The 16,434-nt window shown below is 36.9% G+C and overlaps 5 protein-coding genes across 7 annotated transcripts; 4 read left to right on the top strand and 1 right to left on the bottom strand.

Annotated features, from left to right (window-relative positions):
* Nucleotides 1–77: 77 nt before the first annotated feature.
* On the bottom strand, nucleotides 78–1,403 carry LOC17897279 (NAC domain-containing protein 6). Its single transcript, XM_023789908.1, has 2 exons — nucleotides 767–1,403; nucleotides 78–655 (listed from the first exon to the last, which is right to left on the bottom strand). The coding sequence occupies exons 1-2, from the start codon at nucleotides 1,401–1,403 to the stop codon at nucleotides 78–80; spliced, it is 1,215 nt and encodes a 404-aa protein (XP_023645676.1).
* A 2,181-nt stretch (nucleotides 1,404–3,584) lies between these two features.
* LOC17899631 lies at nucleotides 3,585–5,372 on the top strand. The gene has a single exon (XM_006305982.2). It carries the CDS (start codon nucleotides 3,585–3,587, stop codon nucleotides 5,370–5,372), a length of 1,788 nt encoding a protein of 595 aa, XP_006306044.2.
* Nucleotides 5,373–5,789: 417 nt separating this feature from the next.
* Nucleotides 5,790–8,007, top strand: LOC17900792 (coproporphyrinogen-III oxidase 1, chloroplastic). 2 transcript variants are annotated; one of them, XM_006304955.2, is made up of 8 exons: nucleotides 5,795–6,477; nucleotides 6,559–6,634; nucleotides 6,721–6,815; nucleotides 6,904–6,987; nucleotides 7,161–7,248; nucleotides 7,353–7,477; nucleotides 7,568–7,666; nucleotides 7,754–8,007. In XM_006304955.2, the coding sequence occupies exons 1-8, from the start codon at nucleotides 5,935–5,937 to the stop codon at nucleotides 7,820–7,822; spliced, it is 1,179 nt and encodes a 392-aa protein (XP_006305017.1). In that variant the 5' UTR covers nucleotides 5,795–5,934; the 3' UTR covers nucleotides 7,823–8,007. The 2 variants fall into 2 exon arrangements, with proteins under 2 accessions (XP_023632974.1, XP_006305017.1); XM_023777206.1 differs by lacking the exons at nucleotides 7,161–7,248; nucleotides 7,353–7,477; nucleotides 7,568–7,666; nucleotides 7,754–8,007 and adding an exon at nucleotides 7,066–7,143 and having other exon boundaries at nucleotides 5,790–6,477.
* A 1,139-nt stretch (nucleotides 8,008–9,146) lies between these two features.
* LOC17897628 (protein NETWORKED 3A) lies at nucleotides 9,147–11,018 on the top strand. 2 transcript variants are annotated; one of them, XM_006305365.2, is made up of 3 exons: nucleotides 9,147–9,263; nucleotides 9,377–9,485; nucleotides 9,988–11,018. In XM_006305365.2, the coding sequence occupies exons 2-3, from the start codon at nucleotides 9,407–9,409 to the stop codon at nucleotides 10,701–10,703; spliced, it is 795 nt and encodes a 264-aa protein (XP_006305427.2). In that variant the 5' UTR covers nucleotides 9,147–9,263; nucleotides 9,377–9,406; the 3' UTR covers nucleotides 10,704–11,018. The 2 variants fall into 2 exon arrangements, with proteins under 2 accessions (XP_006305427.2, XP_006305426.2); XM_006305364.2 differs by having other exon boundaries at nucleotides 9,163–9,263; nucleotides 9,386–9,485.
* A 1,872-nt stretch (nucleotides 11,019–12,890) lies between these two features.
* On the top strand, nucleotides 12,891–16,219 carry LOC17900753 (RNA-binding protein BRN2). The gene is made up of 9 exons (XM_006307404.2): nucleotides 12,891–13,086; nucleotides 13,411–13,493; nucleotides 14,157–14,208; nucleotides 14,297–14,422; nucleotides 14,508–14,587; nucleotides 14,683–14,847; nucleotides 15,083–15,386; nucleotides 15,485–15,628; nucleotides 15,719–16,219. The coding sequence occupies exons 1-9, from the start codon at nucleotides 12,927–12,929 to the stop codon at nucleotides 15,880–15,882; spliced, it is 1,278 nt and encodes a 425-aa protein (XP_006307466.2). The 5' UTR covers nucleotides 12,891–12,926; the 3' UTR covers nucleotides 15,883–16,219.
* Nucleotides 16,220–16,434: the final 215 nt, after the last annotated feature.

Raw genomic sequence — 16,434 nt, 5'->3', positions numbered from 1 at the left:
CACTTAACACCATATTTAGTAATATTTGACCCCAATATTTCTATCTACTCTAATATGTGCCAGATCCTTCATCAACCCTAAGTTGTTCGATCAATTAACTCATAATTCCCCAACGTTAGGGCGTTATTAGGATTGTCAATCATCATCATCGTATCATCTTGGTCCACGAGTTGTCCCCAATCTTCTTGAGCTTGATAAATCGGTTGCAGCAGTTCACATATCTCTTGCTGTTGTTCGGTGACGTCGTCTTCGCCTTCCGTGTCTTTCATCAGGAATTCTTCTATGTCAGACACTTTTTGGTTCCACGCCATCATGTCGTCGTTGGTGTTGTTGTTCTGCATCGTAGGAGGAATGATAGGTATCTCTTCTTCTAGCTGTTTTTGTTGATGTTGAGTAACATCACACTCTTCTTGTCTCCCTAGCCTCATCGTCTTAAGCTTATCACCAAAACCTATTAGATGATCTGCGAGTTGGATCGACATCATATTGACTGTGTCATCGTTGTTGTTGTCGCCGCTCTGCGTCGGAGAAAAGATGAGCATATCTTCGTATAACTTTTGTTGTTTTAGTTGAACAACGCGGTCTTTTTCTCCCTTTAGCATCTGCATTGGCATATCAAGCTCATCAGCGAAACTGGTTAAATCAGCCTCTTCTTGCACTTGTTGATTCGTCATCATGACGTTGTTGTTGTTGTTGTTGTTGTCGTCGTGGATCTGCGCATGTGCCAGAGGAATAATTGGTATCTCTTCGTCTTGCTGTTGTTCAGTAGTGTCAAGATCTTCTTGTCCCTCTAGCATGATCGTCTCAGGCTCATCAGCAAAACCGGTGAAACCAGCCTCTTGCACTAACTGGTTCGCTAAGATGTTGTTGGTGGTATGCGCCAGCTGAGGCTGAGTCCGAGGGAATTGGTTAACGATTTTGTCAACTTTCGTCTTTGTCTTGTCTCGGATGTGACACAAGACCAAATCTTGGAATTCGTTGTCAGGTTTGGGAAGGAGATACTCGGTCATAAGCCATCCGGTCTTCACGTCTTTTCCATGCACTATGCTATGGTACGTAAGGGGCTGCTTGTGACCCATGACAAATTTATTTTCATCCACTACATCCACTTTCTTAACGCCACTTCTCCAATAGCCGCCTTCGCTTCCTCCTCTTGGAGGTACGGTCCGGCGTGGTTTATTTCTATGTCGTTTAGTTCTCGGAACAAAGTAGTACCACTCCTTTTTCTTGAAAAGAGGATTGCTTACGTGAGGAAGAAGCCACGGATCGGCTTGGTAAACGTCCAAAGTTGTTAAGAAATCGCTCTGCTTCCTCTCGACCATGTTGCGAAGATAAAGCCTCACCAGCCCTAGATCCTCTGGGCCAAACCGTAATCCAACCGGATGATCATACGGAGCCCTCATATCGTGGATTCGAAGAAGACCTAAAGGTATATAATTCCTAGGTAAGTCACCAGTTCTCTCTCTCTCAACCTATCTATCTATCTATATAATCTTTTGTCGTAATAAGTAACGAGTTTTGAAGTAGGAGGGTGCTATATATATATACCAATGGGCCTTCGGAATTTGTTGTTGTCCTATTGAGAATTGAGATATGACATGGATGAAGTTATTAAAACCTACAAGTATCAGGATAAATTCTATAAAAATGTAAACAAAAACGAATCTACTCGATTCTCGACTTACGTATCCACTAGGTAATATTTTATGCATTATCTTATACTAATAAAAATAATTTGTTATATATAACTAAAACCTTTTTCGGATTGACACAAGGCAAGGGCTTTTTTACATAAGTTAGTGAAACAAAAAATCTTGTCTTCTTTAATTTTTTTCCTTTTCTTAAAAATTCATATCCACTCTGAAAAACTTCGAAAGAGAAACAGAAGTAACAAGAAAGGAAGACAAGAAAAAAAAAAAAAAAAGTATTGTTATTAGAGATGTGTTTCTCAAGACCACCAAGGGCTTTTATCCGCCTGACAGATTTTTCAAACTCTTCTTCTCATTCATTTGTAGTCATCTCCTGCTCCGCTTTGATATGCCCAGGCCACGTAGTTACATGCTCCGGCCACATACGTAGTAACGTTTTTTTTCTTCTAAGAAATTAAAACTAGATCCGAATATAACAGTTTATATAAACCAGCCCATATATTTATAGAATTATCCTTATGTGTCAAACTCATATCCATTTGATTATTGGATCCACCGATCGATACATCCCATACAGAACCTCATATACTTCATACTTGGCATGCAAACTTATAATTCTAATTAATTAAGAGATAAAGTAAGTAATCATATCAAACACAGTTTTTGTATACGTGGTTTGGACAGAGATCTAAGTTCTATCACATGTTTTCGGTCGAGATCTGAAAAATTCTAGTTTTTTTTTGGTGAGTAGGCAAACTAGTACATTTTAGAAAGTTAATTATATAACTAATACATTTACTATTTATAATTAGAAAACTAGTACATTTTTACTATTTGATACTATTTCATTGACTTTTAAACACTCAGAAAATATATTATTTACAAGTTTGCCACTATAATAATTAAATAATATAATTTGTACATCACATTTACTGTACAGATGTACAAAAATATATTATCTGTACAGTTTATTATTGTACTACATAATATCATCCGTACAACTTATTATTGTACAAATGTACATAAATATGCATATTTTGCTATATTATATTAGTTGTATAGATAAAAATGTGTAATCTTTTATATATCCGTACACTTAAGAAACTGTACGGTTATGTATGTACGGTTATGTATGTACATTTAATCAGCTGTACATATACGTGTGTACACATACTAAACTGTACAAGTACGTCTTTACATATACTAAATTGTACAAATAAATATATATATATATGAAATGTATTTAAAATTAATTAAACAAAATGCATATCATATGATAGAAAAAAAAACATAGATTTTTTGTGTATCAAAAAAGTTTTTGAAAAAAAAAATTATAAAACCCAGTATCTTAGTTATTATAATTTTGGGGTAAAGATATTTAAAAGAAAAAAAACAAAAAGGAAAAATAAAAAACAAAATCGGTAAAGAAAAAAAAATACCTCCTTGGTCATTTTTTTTCTTTTCCTTTTATCTGTCACACATTGTTTCTATCTCACACCATGGACCCCACTGACTAGTTTGCTAATTATAAATAGTATATGTATGTGTTTTCCAATTATTTTCAAAAAATATATTAATTTGCCTATTAACTCTTTTTTTTTTCTATCAACAACATAGCTATATACTGTATTAGTATTTGATTAGTGCATGTGGTATTGTTTAATCATTAATGGCTAAATGTAATTAATTAACCATGCATGTGACGCACTGACTAACTAAACCAAATTATGCGCCGCAAATGCTTCGTTTGGGAACACCAACCATGTGATGTATTTACATTAATTATTAAATCAAGTTTAAAATAAATAAATTAGTCTTCCGAACTATAATTTTAAGCGTCGATATAAAACTTCTTTTTGATTAACAACAACACTGCTCCTTTTTTAATCATCATCTTCTTGATTCATTTGCAGACTCTTTCCCATCATGAGCGAGATGGTGGTGAAGCTTCCCGGACACCATCATCTTCTACTCACTAGAGCATTATTTTCCGTAACCTGTTTTGAGTGCGGTGAAGATATAGTTGCGTTAAATGGTTACTATTGCAAGATTTGTAAGGAGGGATGGCACACAAAATGCATGCCGACAACACCAGAGATCAACCACCCATGCCACCCAAACCATGCGCTCAAGCTTCTCATAGACGGGGCACCTGCTTACACCGACGGTAAATGTCATTTCTGTCGACAAGATTTGAAAACTGTTGTATATCATTGTTTTACGTGCAATTTCACCTTGGATTTGAGATGTGGGGCATCACCAAAGCAAGTAACGATAGATGAGTCCAAGTGCCACAACCACCCACTCACCATCATGGCGAGACAAGTTTCTTTCCTTTGCAATGTTTGTGGCACGCGTGGTGAGCGTAACCCTTATGTATGTACTGCCTGCTCTTTCATGGTCCATGAAGATTGCATGGATAGACCCCATGTCATAAACATTAATCGTCATGATCATCGCATCTCCCACACTTATTCGCTTTGTTTTGGGAATATGGTATGTCGAGTTTGTCGTCTGGGTATTGATTGGGTGTATGGAGCCTATTCTTGCTCAAAGTGTCCTGAGTTTGTGGTACATTCTAAATGCGCAACAAGCCAAGAAGTATGGGATGGTAAGGAGCTCCATGGAGTACCTGAAGAGGAGGAAGAAGAGCCAATGTTCAAAGTGATTGAAGAGAATGTGATAAATCATCAGATGCATCCTTCTCATAATCTAAGACTCACAGCAGATGGTGTTGTTCGTGATGAAGGCGTAAGATGTCAACTATGTGAGGGATCCGTCTATTCTGACAAATTATATAGCTGCATGGAATGTGACTACGTTCTTCATGAAACATGCGCATACCTTCCTCATAAGAAACGACATGGTTTGAGTAGGTCTCGCATTTCACTTAAAAAGGGGCCTCGTGATGGTGAGTACTTTAAGTGTCGAGCCTGTAGACAACTGTCAACAGGCTATAGGTACGAATTTTTAGATTACAACAAATTGGAACTAGATATGAGATATGACACAGTTGATCAGTTAGGCTACATGAAGGTGCTCCCTTATGGAAGCGTATTGGAACTAGATCTGAGATGTGCCGCAGTTGATTGGTCGTGTGACCATGAGAGCCATCCCCATACCTTATTTCTCACCAACTTAGCCAAGGACACTTGTGGAGCTTGTGGCAACAAAAAAGACTATGTGTTGCGTTGTGTTGATTGTAAGTTTAACTTGTGTTACAAATGTGCTACTTATCCAAAGAAGATAAAGCACAGGTGCGATGACCACCCTCTGTTGTTGAGCTTTGGCGATAAGGAGCAGCATGGGAAATACTGGTGTACGGTATGCGAAACAGAAGCTGATCCAAAAGAATGGTTTTATGAATGTGACAAGTGTGGGATCGTTGGTCATATTCGGTGCGTTCTTGGAGACTTTGCAAATGTTAAACCCAGTGTTGGGGTCTTGTGCGGGAACAAAAGTGGAGTGATCCGCAACAACAGTGTCACACGACCACATTGCCACTATTGCGGCATTTGTTGCCTGGTTCCTTTTATTTATAGAGTTTCTGAGCATTACTTTTGTTCTTTTGATTGCTTAGAACCTAAGTCAGAGCTTATGGAATCGTTGAAGGCCGAAGCCGCTCGAAAGAGGCGACTTGAAGAAGAGATAATGGAAAAAACAGAAAAAGTGTTCACTCTTAAACGGGAGTATCTTAGATCTCGTGAATCTAGAGAGTTTTGAGTTATATTTAACTATCCAAAGTTGTTGTTTTATTATTATTCACATTTTTGAATGAAATAATCTTCAGATATATGTATGCGTAAATGACCCCCCATACACAGCGTGACAGGGCAAACTAACGAACGTTACATTTTGGGTGGACCAAAATTTGCTTGAGGAAGGAAGCCATTTTGGGCCTAGTTTGGGTTTATATTAGTCGGGATATAAGCCTGATAAGAAAGAAAACCTGATCCTCTATGGCTCTCTGAGACATTTCAAAATTCAGAATCAAAAATCTTCGGTTCGACCAAATTAAATTGCCAATTTTAAATTCGTGTCTGGTTTTGGTTAACTTTCGGCAATGATAAATCAAAGTGGTTTTGTCGTGGACAATGGTTTTCAAGAGAAGAGAAACAATGGGACTTGTGTTTTTTAATTTGATTTTTTACCGGAGGGAGAGAGAGGTGGTAACTAAACGCGGTCAAAATCAGTGGACGACGACGACTTCTTATCATATAATATCTCTCCATCATCATCGTCTTCTTCATTCTTCAAACATCAAATCCAACTTCGGATCAAAATCATGGCTTCTCACTCTTCGACTCTCCTCTCTTCTCCTACCTTCGCTCCCTTCTCCTCTCACCGTCCCCATCATCCTCCCAATCTCTCTACTCTCCGCTTCTCCCATCCAATCAGGAGAAAACCCAATCTCGCCTTGCGATGTTCAGTCTCAATTGAGAAAGAAGTCCCCGAAACTGAACGACCCTTTACTTTCCTCAGGGATTCTGATGACTCCACTCACTCTTCTTCTTCTTCTTCTTCTTCTTCTTCTTCTTCCGTCAGGGCTCGTTTCGAGACTATGATTAGGTCTGCTCAGGACAGCGTCTGTGAGGCCATTGAAGCTATCGAAGGCGGTCCTAAGTTCAAAGAAGATGTTTGGTCTCGACCTGGCGGAGGAGGTGGAATCAGTCGTGTTTTGCAGGATGGTAATGTCTTCGAGAAAGCTGGTGTTAATGTCTCTGTGGTTTACGGTGTTATGCCTCCTGAAGCTTATAGAGCTGCAAAGGGATCAGCTTCTGATCAGAAACCTGGTCCAGTCCCGTTCTTCGCCGCCGGAGTTAGCTCGGTAATGAACCTCTCCCGACCTGGAGTTACGATTTAGGGCTTTTATCATGTTTCATCATTACGGCTTCTCTGTGATTTCTAGGTTTTGCATCCAAAGAACCCTTTTGCCCCAACTCTGCATTTCAATTATCGCTATTTTGAGACTGATGCTCCAAAGGGTAAGAGCTAAATTCGAATTGAGATTATAAAGTTCTTATCTTTTGTCTGGACAACAGCATTTGACTTTCCACTTTTTGATGCTCAGATGTTCCTGGAGCTCCGAGGCAATGGTGGTTTGGTGGTGGAACTGATTTCACACCTGCTTACATCTTTGAAGAAGATGTCAAGCATTTCCATTCGGTACTATGAAGCTTTCTTCCTTGTTCTAAAGATATGAGCTTTGTGATCATGGGGTTGCTTATATATAAATCTGTCTTTCTTGTTGTAGATTCAAAAGCAAGCCTGTGACAAATTCGACCCTTCTTTCTATCCCCGATTCAAGAAGTGGTGTGATGACTACTTTTACATCAAGGTATGTTGTGTTTTGTGAGATCTTATGCATTTGAATTTTTTTTGGAACTGAAGGGCTTAGTTCTGAAGTTGTATTTAGGGATGTTAGGGTAGGAACAGCTCAGAGACTCTGATAATCCAATTGTTTCTGTGAGCCCTTTGAAAGATGTTAGCACTCTTTGATCTTGCTTGCAGCACCGTGATGAGAGACGAGGACTTGGAGGGATATTTTTTGATGATCTTAATGACTACGATCAGGAAATGCTCCTGTCATTTTCCACTGGTAATGGGCTAACTGTCAATCCTTCATGTATCAAGGACCAGTTATTACTTATTTACAATGGGGTTAGTTTCTTGGTAGACTAATGTAGTAATTGGGGTTCACAGAATGTGCAAACTCAGTTGTACCGGCTTATATACCTATAGTAGAGAAAAGGAAAGACATGGAATTTACAGAGCAGCACAAAGCATGGCAACAGTTACGAAGAGGGCGATATGTCGAATTCAACTTGGTATGATAGTCAGACACTAGCTTTCTCTCTGTTTCGGTCCTCCTATCTTATGAACCTTGATCGCTAATGTATGTGTGTGATGATGGAAAGGTATATGATCGTGGAACGACATTTGGTCTGAAAACAGGAGGAAGAATAGAGAGCATTCTGGTCTCTCTTCCGCTTTCAGCAAGATGGGAATATGATCATGTAAGTTCCTCTTCCCATGAGTGAGGACACCAAATCTTTTATTTAATAGAATAGTCACAAAATGGTAATGGGTGATTGTGAGTGCAGAAACCAGAAGAGGGCACCGAAGAGTGGAAGCTATTGGATGCTTGTATCAACCCGAAGGAGTGGATCTAGATTCTAGGCTGTGTTTCCATTGTTTGAGATGAGTGAGTTTATTTCCATTATTTCTTGTAAGTTTTGAGCAACTTTAGATGATTTAGAATACCGGAGATGAGAAGGGAATGAGAGTTTGATAAGGTGCTGTTGTGAACTTGCATATATTTTCACAATCCAAATATCCAATCCAGTTAACATGAAGATATAATTGCAGAACGATTTGAAAATTGAGCTTTCGGCCTAAGAGAAATTGCAGATGCAGTACAGCTTGGTCCAATCCAAAACACGATTAAAGAAACACCTACTCCCCCGAATCAATTATGAAACTGAAACTGGATCAACAAAAATAAAATATAGTTTTGTCTAGAAAAATCTCTGTTTCTCAAAGGTATATAACAAGTTTATAGTAAATAAAACATACTTGTAAGCTAAATTGCTTTTATAACGTTAGAAATAGTAATATCAAATTTAGAATTTTAACTATGCTTTTGTAATCTATAAATAGTGCGAAATTGTGAGAGCATTAACGTCGAACTAGTCTATTTGAAGCCAGTATCAGTCGTCAGCATTAACATCCTTTTTTTTTTTTGATCAACACCATTAACATCCTTAAAATAGAAAAACAAAAACGATTCACTTGACTTATTGTAGAAAGAGCTATAATAAGAATAATTAATTGCTAAGAAAAAGAAAAAATAATAGAACTAAAAAAATGGAATGCAAAGTACAACCTCAACTTTGTTTTACTTTATTTGTTTTTTTTATATATATATAAAATTTGTCGTATTCATTACAGTAAAGCATGGAAAGAGTTTAATCGACCGTTGCACAGAAACGCCTTTTGCGTGTTACGCTCGGCACGGCCCACATGGCCTCATGGGGCCCATTTAGATAACTCTCGTATTTATCAGCTAAACATAATTCCCAAATTACCCCTGTTCGTAGGCTCCATAAATAGATCCTTGACTACACAGAGTATGATACTACCTTATAAGGCTATAAACATTAAAAATAAAAATCTGATTGTAGGGAGGAAATTAGTGCATAATATCCTCTAATACTTTAGTTTATGGAAATTTTGGATAAAAAATCGTTACGTTAAGAAACAAAAATTAATTCGTTTTGAGTAACAAAATCAAAATAAAAGAGTGATAGAAGGGGTGGGGTGAAAACGTCATTTAAGGAGATAAACAGTAGAGCATGCTGCCATGTCATCCGCCGCTCGATTTCCAGGGGTATCTTCGTAAATTACTAATGACTGTGTCTTCCTTAAAGAACACACGTGGCTACATGTGATTGGTTAATACGGTGATGTCAGTGATAAAAAGACCGCTTACTTCTCTCAAGTCTGAAGGAAAAAAAAAAACTCCTCAAAACTGCTCTACACCACTGCAACGAAGAAGGCGGAGAAGAAGAAGTTGAGAGAAACGGCGCCGTGAAAACGGAATTCGTCACTGAGGTTGGTACTATACTCTAGATGATTCAAGTTCAACGAGTGAGTTTTTGGTTTATTTTTATTTTTATATACAATAAATAACTGAAGAATTTTTTTTGCTGTTTTGGTAATTTGAGTGGAGAAAGCTATATAAATCAGAAAGAGTGATGGACTCATCAAAATGGTGGTGGATTGGAAATCACAACACTACAAATTTCTCTCCTTGGCTTCATTCTACTCTCTCTGGTATATATTTCTGGGCTTTTGTCTAGGGATCTCTTTTTCTGATTTTGGTTATGATAGTTGTCAAAATTCCAAGTTTTCATTTTGGTATATATGTGTGTCTATTGAATCCAAAGGTATTGGACTGTGTTTGTTGAACTTGGGTGCTAATAGTCAGTCTCTTTGGTATCTTATCTTCTGTTATGATTTTCTGTGACAATTGAGTAGTGATATAAGTGTTTGCTTTCATTGAGATTTTTGACATGGTGAAGTTTCATTGAGATTCTCTATGATAAAAGTTTTTGATTTTGGTCTATGATCTCTGTTTTGTGAGTCTTTACTTCTCCCTATGAAAAGTATTGCCTTTTTCCCGTTTTTTGTTGAAATTGGTGTATAGAATAGTCGTTAAGGTTTGTTGGAGAAGATGCTTCTGTTTATCACCTTCTTTAGACTAGATAGTAGTAGTGAAAAAAGTGTGTTATTTTATTGAGATCTTGACATGTTGAATCTGGTTTTGTAATTGAAGAGTTGGATGAAAAGACTAAGGAGATGCTGAGAGTGATTGATGAGGATGCGGATTCTTTCGCCGCACGAGCTGAGATGTATTATAAGAAAAGACCTGAGCTTTTAGCTATGGTTGAGGAATTCTATCGTTCACATCGCTCTTTGGCCGAGAAGTACGACTTGTTGAGACCTTCTTCTGTGCACAGACATGGCTCAGATACTCATGACAAGTCATCAACTTGTGATGTGTCTTCTTGGTCTGAGGCTTGCGAGACTCATGAGGAGTACGCAGAGTCTGAAGTTGATGACGGTGAAACAAAATGGGTCGATGAAGGTGAAATTGATGGCATTGTCGAGGAAATGGAATCATCGCAAGTCGATTATGGTGAAGATAATGGAGACTGTGAGACGATGAAGGAAGAGATAGAGAGGCTGAGAGAGGAGAACAAGGTTTACAGTGAAATGGTGGTGGAGAAAGACGAAGAGAAGAGAGAAGCTATAAGGCAAATGAGTTTAGCAATACAAATGCTTAAAGAAGAGAACTCAGAGCTCAAGAAACGTTTTCCTACTACTGTTGCTGCAAAGAACAAGGAAGGTGATAGTTCTCAGGGGAAGCAACAAATGTGGAAGCCGTTTGAGTTTAAGAAGACTAAGCTTGAAGGGTTGTGGGGGAAAGTAGCAGGAAACTGGGTTCTCCCAAACACAGATTCAACTGCAAGAGAGCTCGTGACTCTATAAACAGAGTGGTCTATGTGATGAAGAAGAGAAACTGAGGGCTTTTCGTTAAAGGTTAAACATCTTTTGAACTCTGTAAGAGAGGTAGGGTATAATCAAGTAGTAGTTAGTGTGTAAGGTTTAGTTATAGGCTTATCGCCAAGTCCATGGAAGTTTGTTTTACAATATCTATGTAGTTGGTTTTTTGTTTTGCTTATTTAATAGCTGTTCTTTCTTTCAAAATCAATTTTTTTTGTTCTTTGAATATCTCTGTTGTAAGTTATTTTTCTGTGTACTAGAATGGTTATAATAAGTTGTTGTTACAAGTTTTGACCATTATTATTTGTATCTATTATGTGAAATTGGATTTGTAGGTATATATGTGAAACGTATTATTTGTCTTTGAGACTATGAAGAACCCAAAAAACGAACAATATGAAATATATCACATGAAACAGAATAGAGCCGTTTTCATCTATCAACAGACATGACCGCCAAGTCATAACTTAGGACTTTTTTTCAACGGTGCAGATTCTTCTTCAATTGAGAATTGAGAATCTCTTTAAGATGTTGTTTTTGTTCCTATAAATCTAAAGATATATTTGTCGTCGGGTCGTATAAACAATGTAGAAATACGGAGAGTATTTTTGGTAATAAGAAGCTAATGTTTTTTTTTGGTCATAGAATGGGTAACACGCTAACGATGCGATCACAAACCAATTAGTTGAAATTACTCTAGTGAATACAATGTTATAAATTTTAATATGCAATTTTGTCGTTTCAGTCGACCGGGATCTGAATATTAACAGCACACATTACGTTCATAATATTTTTTTTATAAAAAAAATCTTTAAAATATAAAAGAAATGAATTAGAAAAATAGTTTGATGACAAAAAAAAAAAAGAATTAGAAAAATAGTAATATTGAAATGCCATAGACTCAGCGAGATAGAATCTATCTTTGTTTTCTTACGTTATCTAGACCGGATAAAGATTGATCTAACAATATATACTATTTATTAGTACAATGGATATGTCAAAACAATTTCATAATGTAAGTCTTCGTAATAAACAATAATGGTTTGTCTTTCTCTTCTTAATTACTCTATTTACGTGGTGGTCTTAATGACCGATTCAAACAAATCCGATTAAACTGAGCGACCAGTGTTCTTTTTGTTTAGTTGCCGTTGTAGGCTTTGGCAAGACAGTCTGTCATCTTTATGTTTTTTTTTTTTTTTGCCACATTCGTATTTTCTTCTATTTTCCTTTTTATTGTTTTACGACTCTACTCTATGGCCTTGTTATTATTATATGACGTTGCCCGTTTTGCCCTTACACTTGTCTTGTTGATCTCGTTGTCACTGAAAATGACCTCTCGTTATGGATATAAATTCCACGGTCAACTTGTATACTCGTATTTTTTTTATTACTCCATTTACTTCACTTTTTGTTTTCATTGGATTCTCCGTTCCTAAACATATATATAAAGTATATTTATTCAGTTTTTTAGTTAAAAATGACAAGAGTTGGTTTCGGCTTGAAAATATCCAACCCCTTTTTCTTTTCAACTGCTAATATGAATAATACTGTTGTCTAAAACTAAATATATATATATATATATATATATCTATATATTACGTAGTAACAAATTTATATGCAGAAAAGATTATAGAAGATTTGTGCGGCTGATTTGGACCTGTAAACGAACCATGATTTTCTTTTAATTATCAAAAATCAAAATGAATAATTAGAGAATTGGCATTTTAACATTGCTTTAGTCGTTAGCTACCGTTTGAAAAAATAAATTAATCATCAAAGAAACAAGGCGGGTAAAAGGAAGGATAATACAGTAAATTTAGCTAAAAATCGGACAAAACAAATCCGGAAGTGTTCCCTGGCATCCCACAGGCTCTCGCCTTCTTATTGTAAACAGCTGTTCTTTTCTTATGGCAATCTCGTAGTTTAGCTATAACAACAACAACAACAACAACAACAAGTCCAGATTTAGTCACGTTACGTATTTTAATTTTTAACTAACTATTTCTCTCTCTCTCTCTCTAGTCTATACCTTGTGTCTTCTTCCCCATTTCTTTTTTTCTTTCTTCATAGTTTATGTTTTTTTTCTTTTCAAACAAAAAAAAAAGGGTAAATAAATAGATATATATATATTCAGGAAGAAAGAAAAAAAAAGCCTGTAAGAGAGAGAAGAAGAAGAAGACGAGGACGAAGTCAATAGAGAGAGAAACAATGGCGGAGGAGACGATGGAGAAGGAAGAGAGGGTGAAGCTGTTCGTCGGACAAGTTCCCAAGCATATGACGGAGGCTCAGCTCCTCACATTGTTTCGTGAATTCTCCACCGTCGATGAAGTCAACATCATTAAGGAGAAGACAACACAAGCTTCCCGAGGTTTTCTTCTTTCTGCTTCCTCTGTTTTCTCCATCTTCCTCCTTTAATTTATAATCCTCTTCTTTTTTTTCATATTAAGAAGAAGAAGAAGAAGAAGAATTTTTTTTCTCTGTTTTGGGAATACTCTGAGCTGGGTTTTTTGAATCGTGTGATTTTTGTCTTGATTTCTGGATTCTAAAAAACAAAAACCTAAATTTCTCTATGCCTCCCCTGTTTTCTCCGTCTTCCTCGTTTCCCCTGTTTTCTGATTGCGCGTGATTTTTCTTCTTTTGATTTATATTTTTGTCAACTCTGAAAAACCCTAATTTCACCTGGAATTTGTAGGATGTTGTTTCCTGACATGTCCTTCAAGGGAAGAAGCAGACAAGGTGGTCAATGTTTTTCATAACAAGAGGACATTGCCTGGGGTCAGTCTTTTTTCTACTATTCTTTCTAATACTAGGAGCTGTTTTGCTTAATTTTCTGGGATTTCCTGATACTTGAATGTGATGTTTCTGTACCTTGAAACTAATTGATCTTGCTTGCACAGTTTTTTTAAGTTGGTTGATATCTCGAGATTGCTTTCTCTTCTTTTTATCCGTCTCAGTCTGCATTGTGCTTGATTTTTGTACCTGCTGTTAATTCTGGAGTTGGTTATTTTAAGAGTTTTGCATGTTGTTGTTATACATTAAAAAAATCATGTAAATCTGTCGAGGTATAATTATGCATCTGATTCTGCTGATCAGAATCTGCCTCATTGCTTGTTGGAATCTGCAGACGCTAGTCTCACATCCTCTGTAGTTGATTTCTTCAAACCCAAGAAAGCACATCGATTCACTATAGATGCATGTATGGGCTTAGGAGATCGAAACGAATATAAACTATTGTTTCTGTTTGCTGACTTATTGTTGATTCTGTAAAATATGTTTAGCCTTTTATGGTGAGAACTTGATTCATCTTGGACAACTTAGGATACATGGTGAAAGCTAAAAAAGAATGTTGTGTATACCCTTGGTTCTAGAGATCTTACTGTGGCTTGTTTCTGAGTCATTCCATCACAACATTCACTCTCCTTTTCATGTTATGTTCAGGCTTCTAGCCCGTTACAAGTAAAATATGCAGATGGCGAGTTGGAAAGACTAGGTACGCAAAACGTTTCTGAGTGATGTGCCCAATTTTGTTATTTGTGTATATATACACTATCAATTTGATGATTCTTCTTGCAATCCAGAGCACAAACTCTTTGTCGGTATGCTTCCAAAGACTGTATCTGAAGCTGAGGTCCTATCCTTATTCTCCGAATACGGGACCATTAAGGATCTACAGATTCTAAGAGGGTCTCTACAGACTAGCAAGGGTATGTCCATCACTTGATTTCCATTTTCTTATGGATTCTTTAGCTCTCTGTACCAAAGTTTTGACTGACATTTGATTTATTTTAGGATGTCTGTTTCTAAAGTATGAGTCTAAACAACAAGCGGTCGCAGCTATGGAAGCCCTCAACGGAAGACATATAATGGAGGTGTGTGTACTTATTACAACTTCTAGAATATTAATTAAGAAGGACTTCCATGGAGACTGTGACAAATGTTTCCTTGATTCTTTTGTTTCTTTCAGGGTACGAATGTTCCTTTGATTGTCAAATGGGCAGACACAGAAAGGGAAAGACAAGCCCGAAGACTTCAAAAAGTTCAATCTCATATCTCCAGTCCGCAAAACCCCTCCATGTTTGGAGCATTACCTATGAGTTATGTTCCTCCTTACAATGGATACGGCTATCATGTAAGCTCTTGTTCTCTCATCTACTTTGCAAAAGTTCTGGACTTGTTTTTCAAACTTAGTAATAAACATCAAGATATATCAATTATTGTCCAAATTGTCACTTGAGGAAAACATTAGAGATTTATCCGTTTGTATTGGGAACTCTGATTCAGAAGTTTGAAAAACTCTAGAGACTGTTGTCTATTGGTTGCTAGATTTTCTGATTCTATCTGTAAAACTGTTTACTCTATAACAGGTACCTGGAACTTATGGGTACATGCTACCACCTATCCAGACTCAACATGCATTTCACAATGTAATTTCACAGAACCAAGGTAATGGAAGCGCATTGCAAGGAACCGCTTTGACGGAGTCTGTCCCACCACGTTTAGCCGCCCGTAGAAACTTCCCAGCGGCTCCTGGAAATTATGGTTACCATGGTCTTCAATATCCTATGGCATTTCCTAGAGGAGTGATACCTCCTCGCCTTCCTCTAACCACAGTTTCACCTGGAATATCTAACAACGGCGCATTGATACCTCCCTCGATACAAACGGAAGGTTTAGTTAGTCCTAAACAAGAACAAATATGAATTTGATTTGAGGAGTCAAGTTGTTATGTGACTAATAATCTAAAACACTTTCTTTGATGTTCTCAGGACCAGCAGGTGCGAATCTGTTTATTTATAACATACCTCGGGAATTCGGGGATCAAGAACTTGCGGTTGCATTTCAACCTTTCGGTAAGGTTCTAAGCGCCAAGGTGTTTGTAGACAAGGTCACTGGTATAAGCAAATGTTTTGGTAAGCTCCTGTGCTTTCGTCCTCTATCACCAATCGTGTTTTCCCAATACTCGAATTAACGGGTTATGCATCCCTTTTGTTGCGCGGCAGGGTTCGTTAGTTATGAATCACAAGACGCTGCTCAGAAGGCTATTAACACAATGAACGGTCGCCAGTTAAGCGGTAAGAAATTGAAAGTCCAGCTGAAGAGAGACAACGGACAACAGCAACAACAGAGTAACAAACCGTTATTAAACGGTTTATTAAACTCATAAAAACGACTGACCCCTCTTCAGCAGCATTAAGAGTTTGCGGGCAAAACCCGGTTAAGACATTAAAGATGGGATATTGATGGGGATGGTGTGGTGGAACTCTTAAGTACAAACATTTGTCGGCCGTTATTGACACATTTGACAAATCCAAGCAAGTCTCATATATATGGTTCAGAAAACTCTCCATCAGGTCTTAGAAAAGCTGTAATCTTTTCTGCAAAAGAATTCTCTTCCACATACCCACTTTTATTTTTTCCTCTCTCTAAAATTCGCTTCATTGCAATTTGTAATTTATTGTGTCATTGAAAATTTCATGTATAAATGTTATCATTATTAACCATTTTATAAATTCATTTATTAAATAAATATATTGGACTTAAGTAGAAATTTTAATCGGGATTACCATCTTGTAGATAGAGTTGGATTATAATGATTATATGACACGGTAATAACATTAACCGATTACAAACTTCGTTTTTCAGTCTCTCTCAGATGCATGCTTATAATTTTAAACGGTTCATATTTCATTATTTTGTAATAAAATAAGTTTTATAT

The sequence above is a fragment of the Capsella rubella genome, unplaced genomic scaffold (assembly GCF_000375325.1).
Source record: "Capsella rubella cultivar Monte Gargano unplaced genomic scaffold, Caprub1_0 scaffold_1, whole genome shotgun sequence".
Classification (NCBI taxonomy): Eukaryota; Viridiplantae; Streptophyta; class Magnoliopsida; order Brassicales; family Brassicaceae; genus Capsella; species Capsella rubella.
Note: the sequence above shows the minus strand (reverse complement) of the source record. Positions and strands in the feature narration are given on the sequence as shown.

What these genes read in the sequence shown, in the direction of transcription:
- LOC17897279 (XM_023789908.1), bottom strand. Translation starts at nt 1,403, where the DNA reads ATGAGGGCTCCGTATGATCATCCGGTTGGATTACGGTTTGGCCCAGAG. An exon ending in ACAAGAAGATCTTGACACTA is followed by an intron (nt 656 to 766) that starts CTGAACAACAGC and finishes ATCAACAAGTGC; the next exon opens with AAGAAGAGGCTGATTTAACC.
- LOC17899631 (XM_006305982.2), top strand. Translation starts at nt 3,585, where the DNA reads ATGGTGGTGAAGCTTCCCGGACACCATCATCTTCTACTCACTAGAGCA.
- LOC17900792 (XM_006304955.2), top strand. Translation starts at nt 5,935, where the DNA reads ATGGCTTCTCACTCTTCGACTCTCCTCTCTTCTCCTACCTTCGCTCCC. An exon ending in ATGACTACTTTTACATCAAG is followed by an intron (nt 6,988 to 7,160) that starts GTATGTTGTGTT and finishes TCTTGCTTGCAG; the next exon opens with CACCGTGATGAGAGACGAGG. An exon ending in GATATGTCGAATTCAACTTG is followed by an intron (nt 7,478 to 7,567) that starts GTATGATAGTCA and finishes GATGATGGAAAG; the next exon opens with GTATATGATCGTGGAACGAC.
- LOC17897628 (XM_006305365.2), top strand. Translation starts at nt 9,407, where the DNA reads ATGGACTCATCAAAATGGTGGTGGATTGGAAATCACAACACTACAAAT. An exon ending in GCTTCATTCTACTCTCTCTG is followed by an intron (nt 9,486 to 9,987) that starts GTATATATTTCT and finishes TTGTAATTGAAG; the next exon opens with AGTTGGATGAAAAGACTAAG.
- LOC17900753 (XM_006307404.2), top strand. Translation starts at nt 12,927, where the DNA reads ATGGCGGAGGAGACGATGGAGAAGGAAGAGAGGGTGAAGCTGTTCGTC. An exon ending in ACAATGGATACGGCTATCAT is followed by an intron (nt 14,848 to 15,082) that starts GTAAGCTCTTGT and finishes ACTCTATAACAG; the next exon opens with GTACCTGGAACTTATGGGTA. An exon ending in TGGTATAAGCAAATGTTTTG is followed by an intron (nt 15,629 to 15,718) that starts GTAAGCTCCTGT and finishes GTTGCGCGGCAG; the next exon opens with GGTTCGTTAGTTATGAATCA.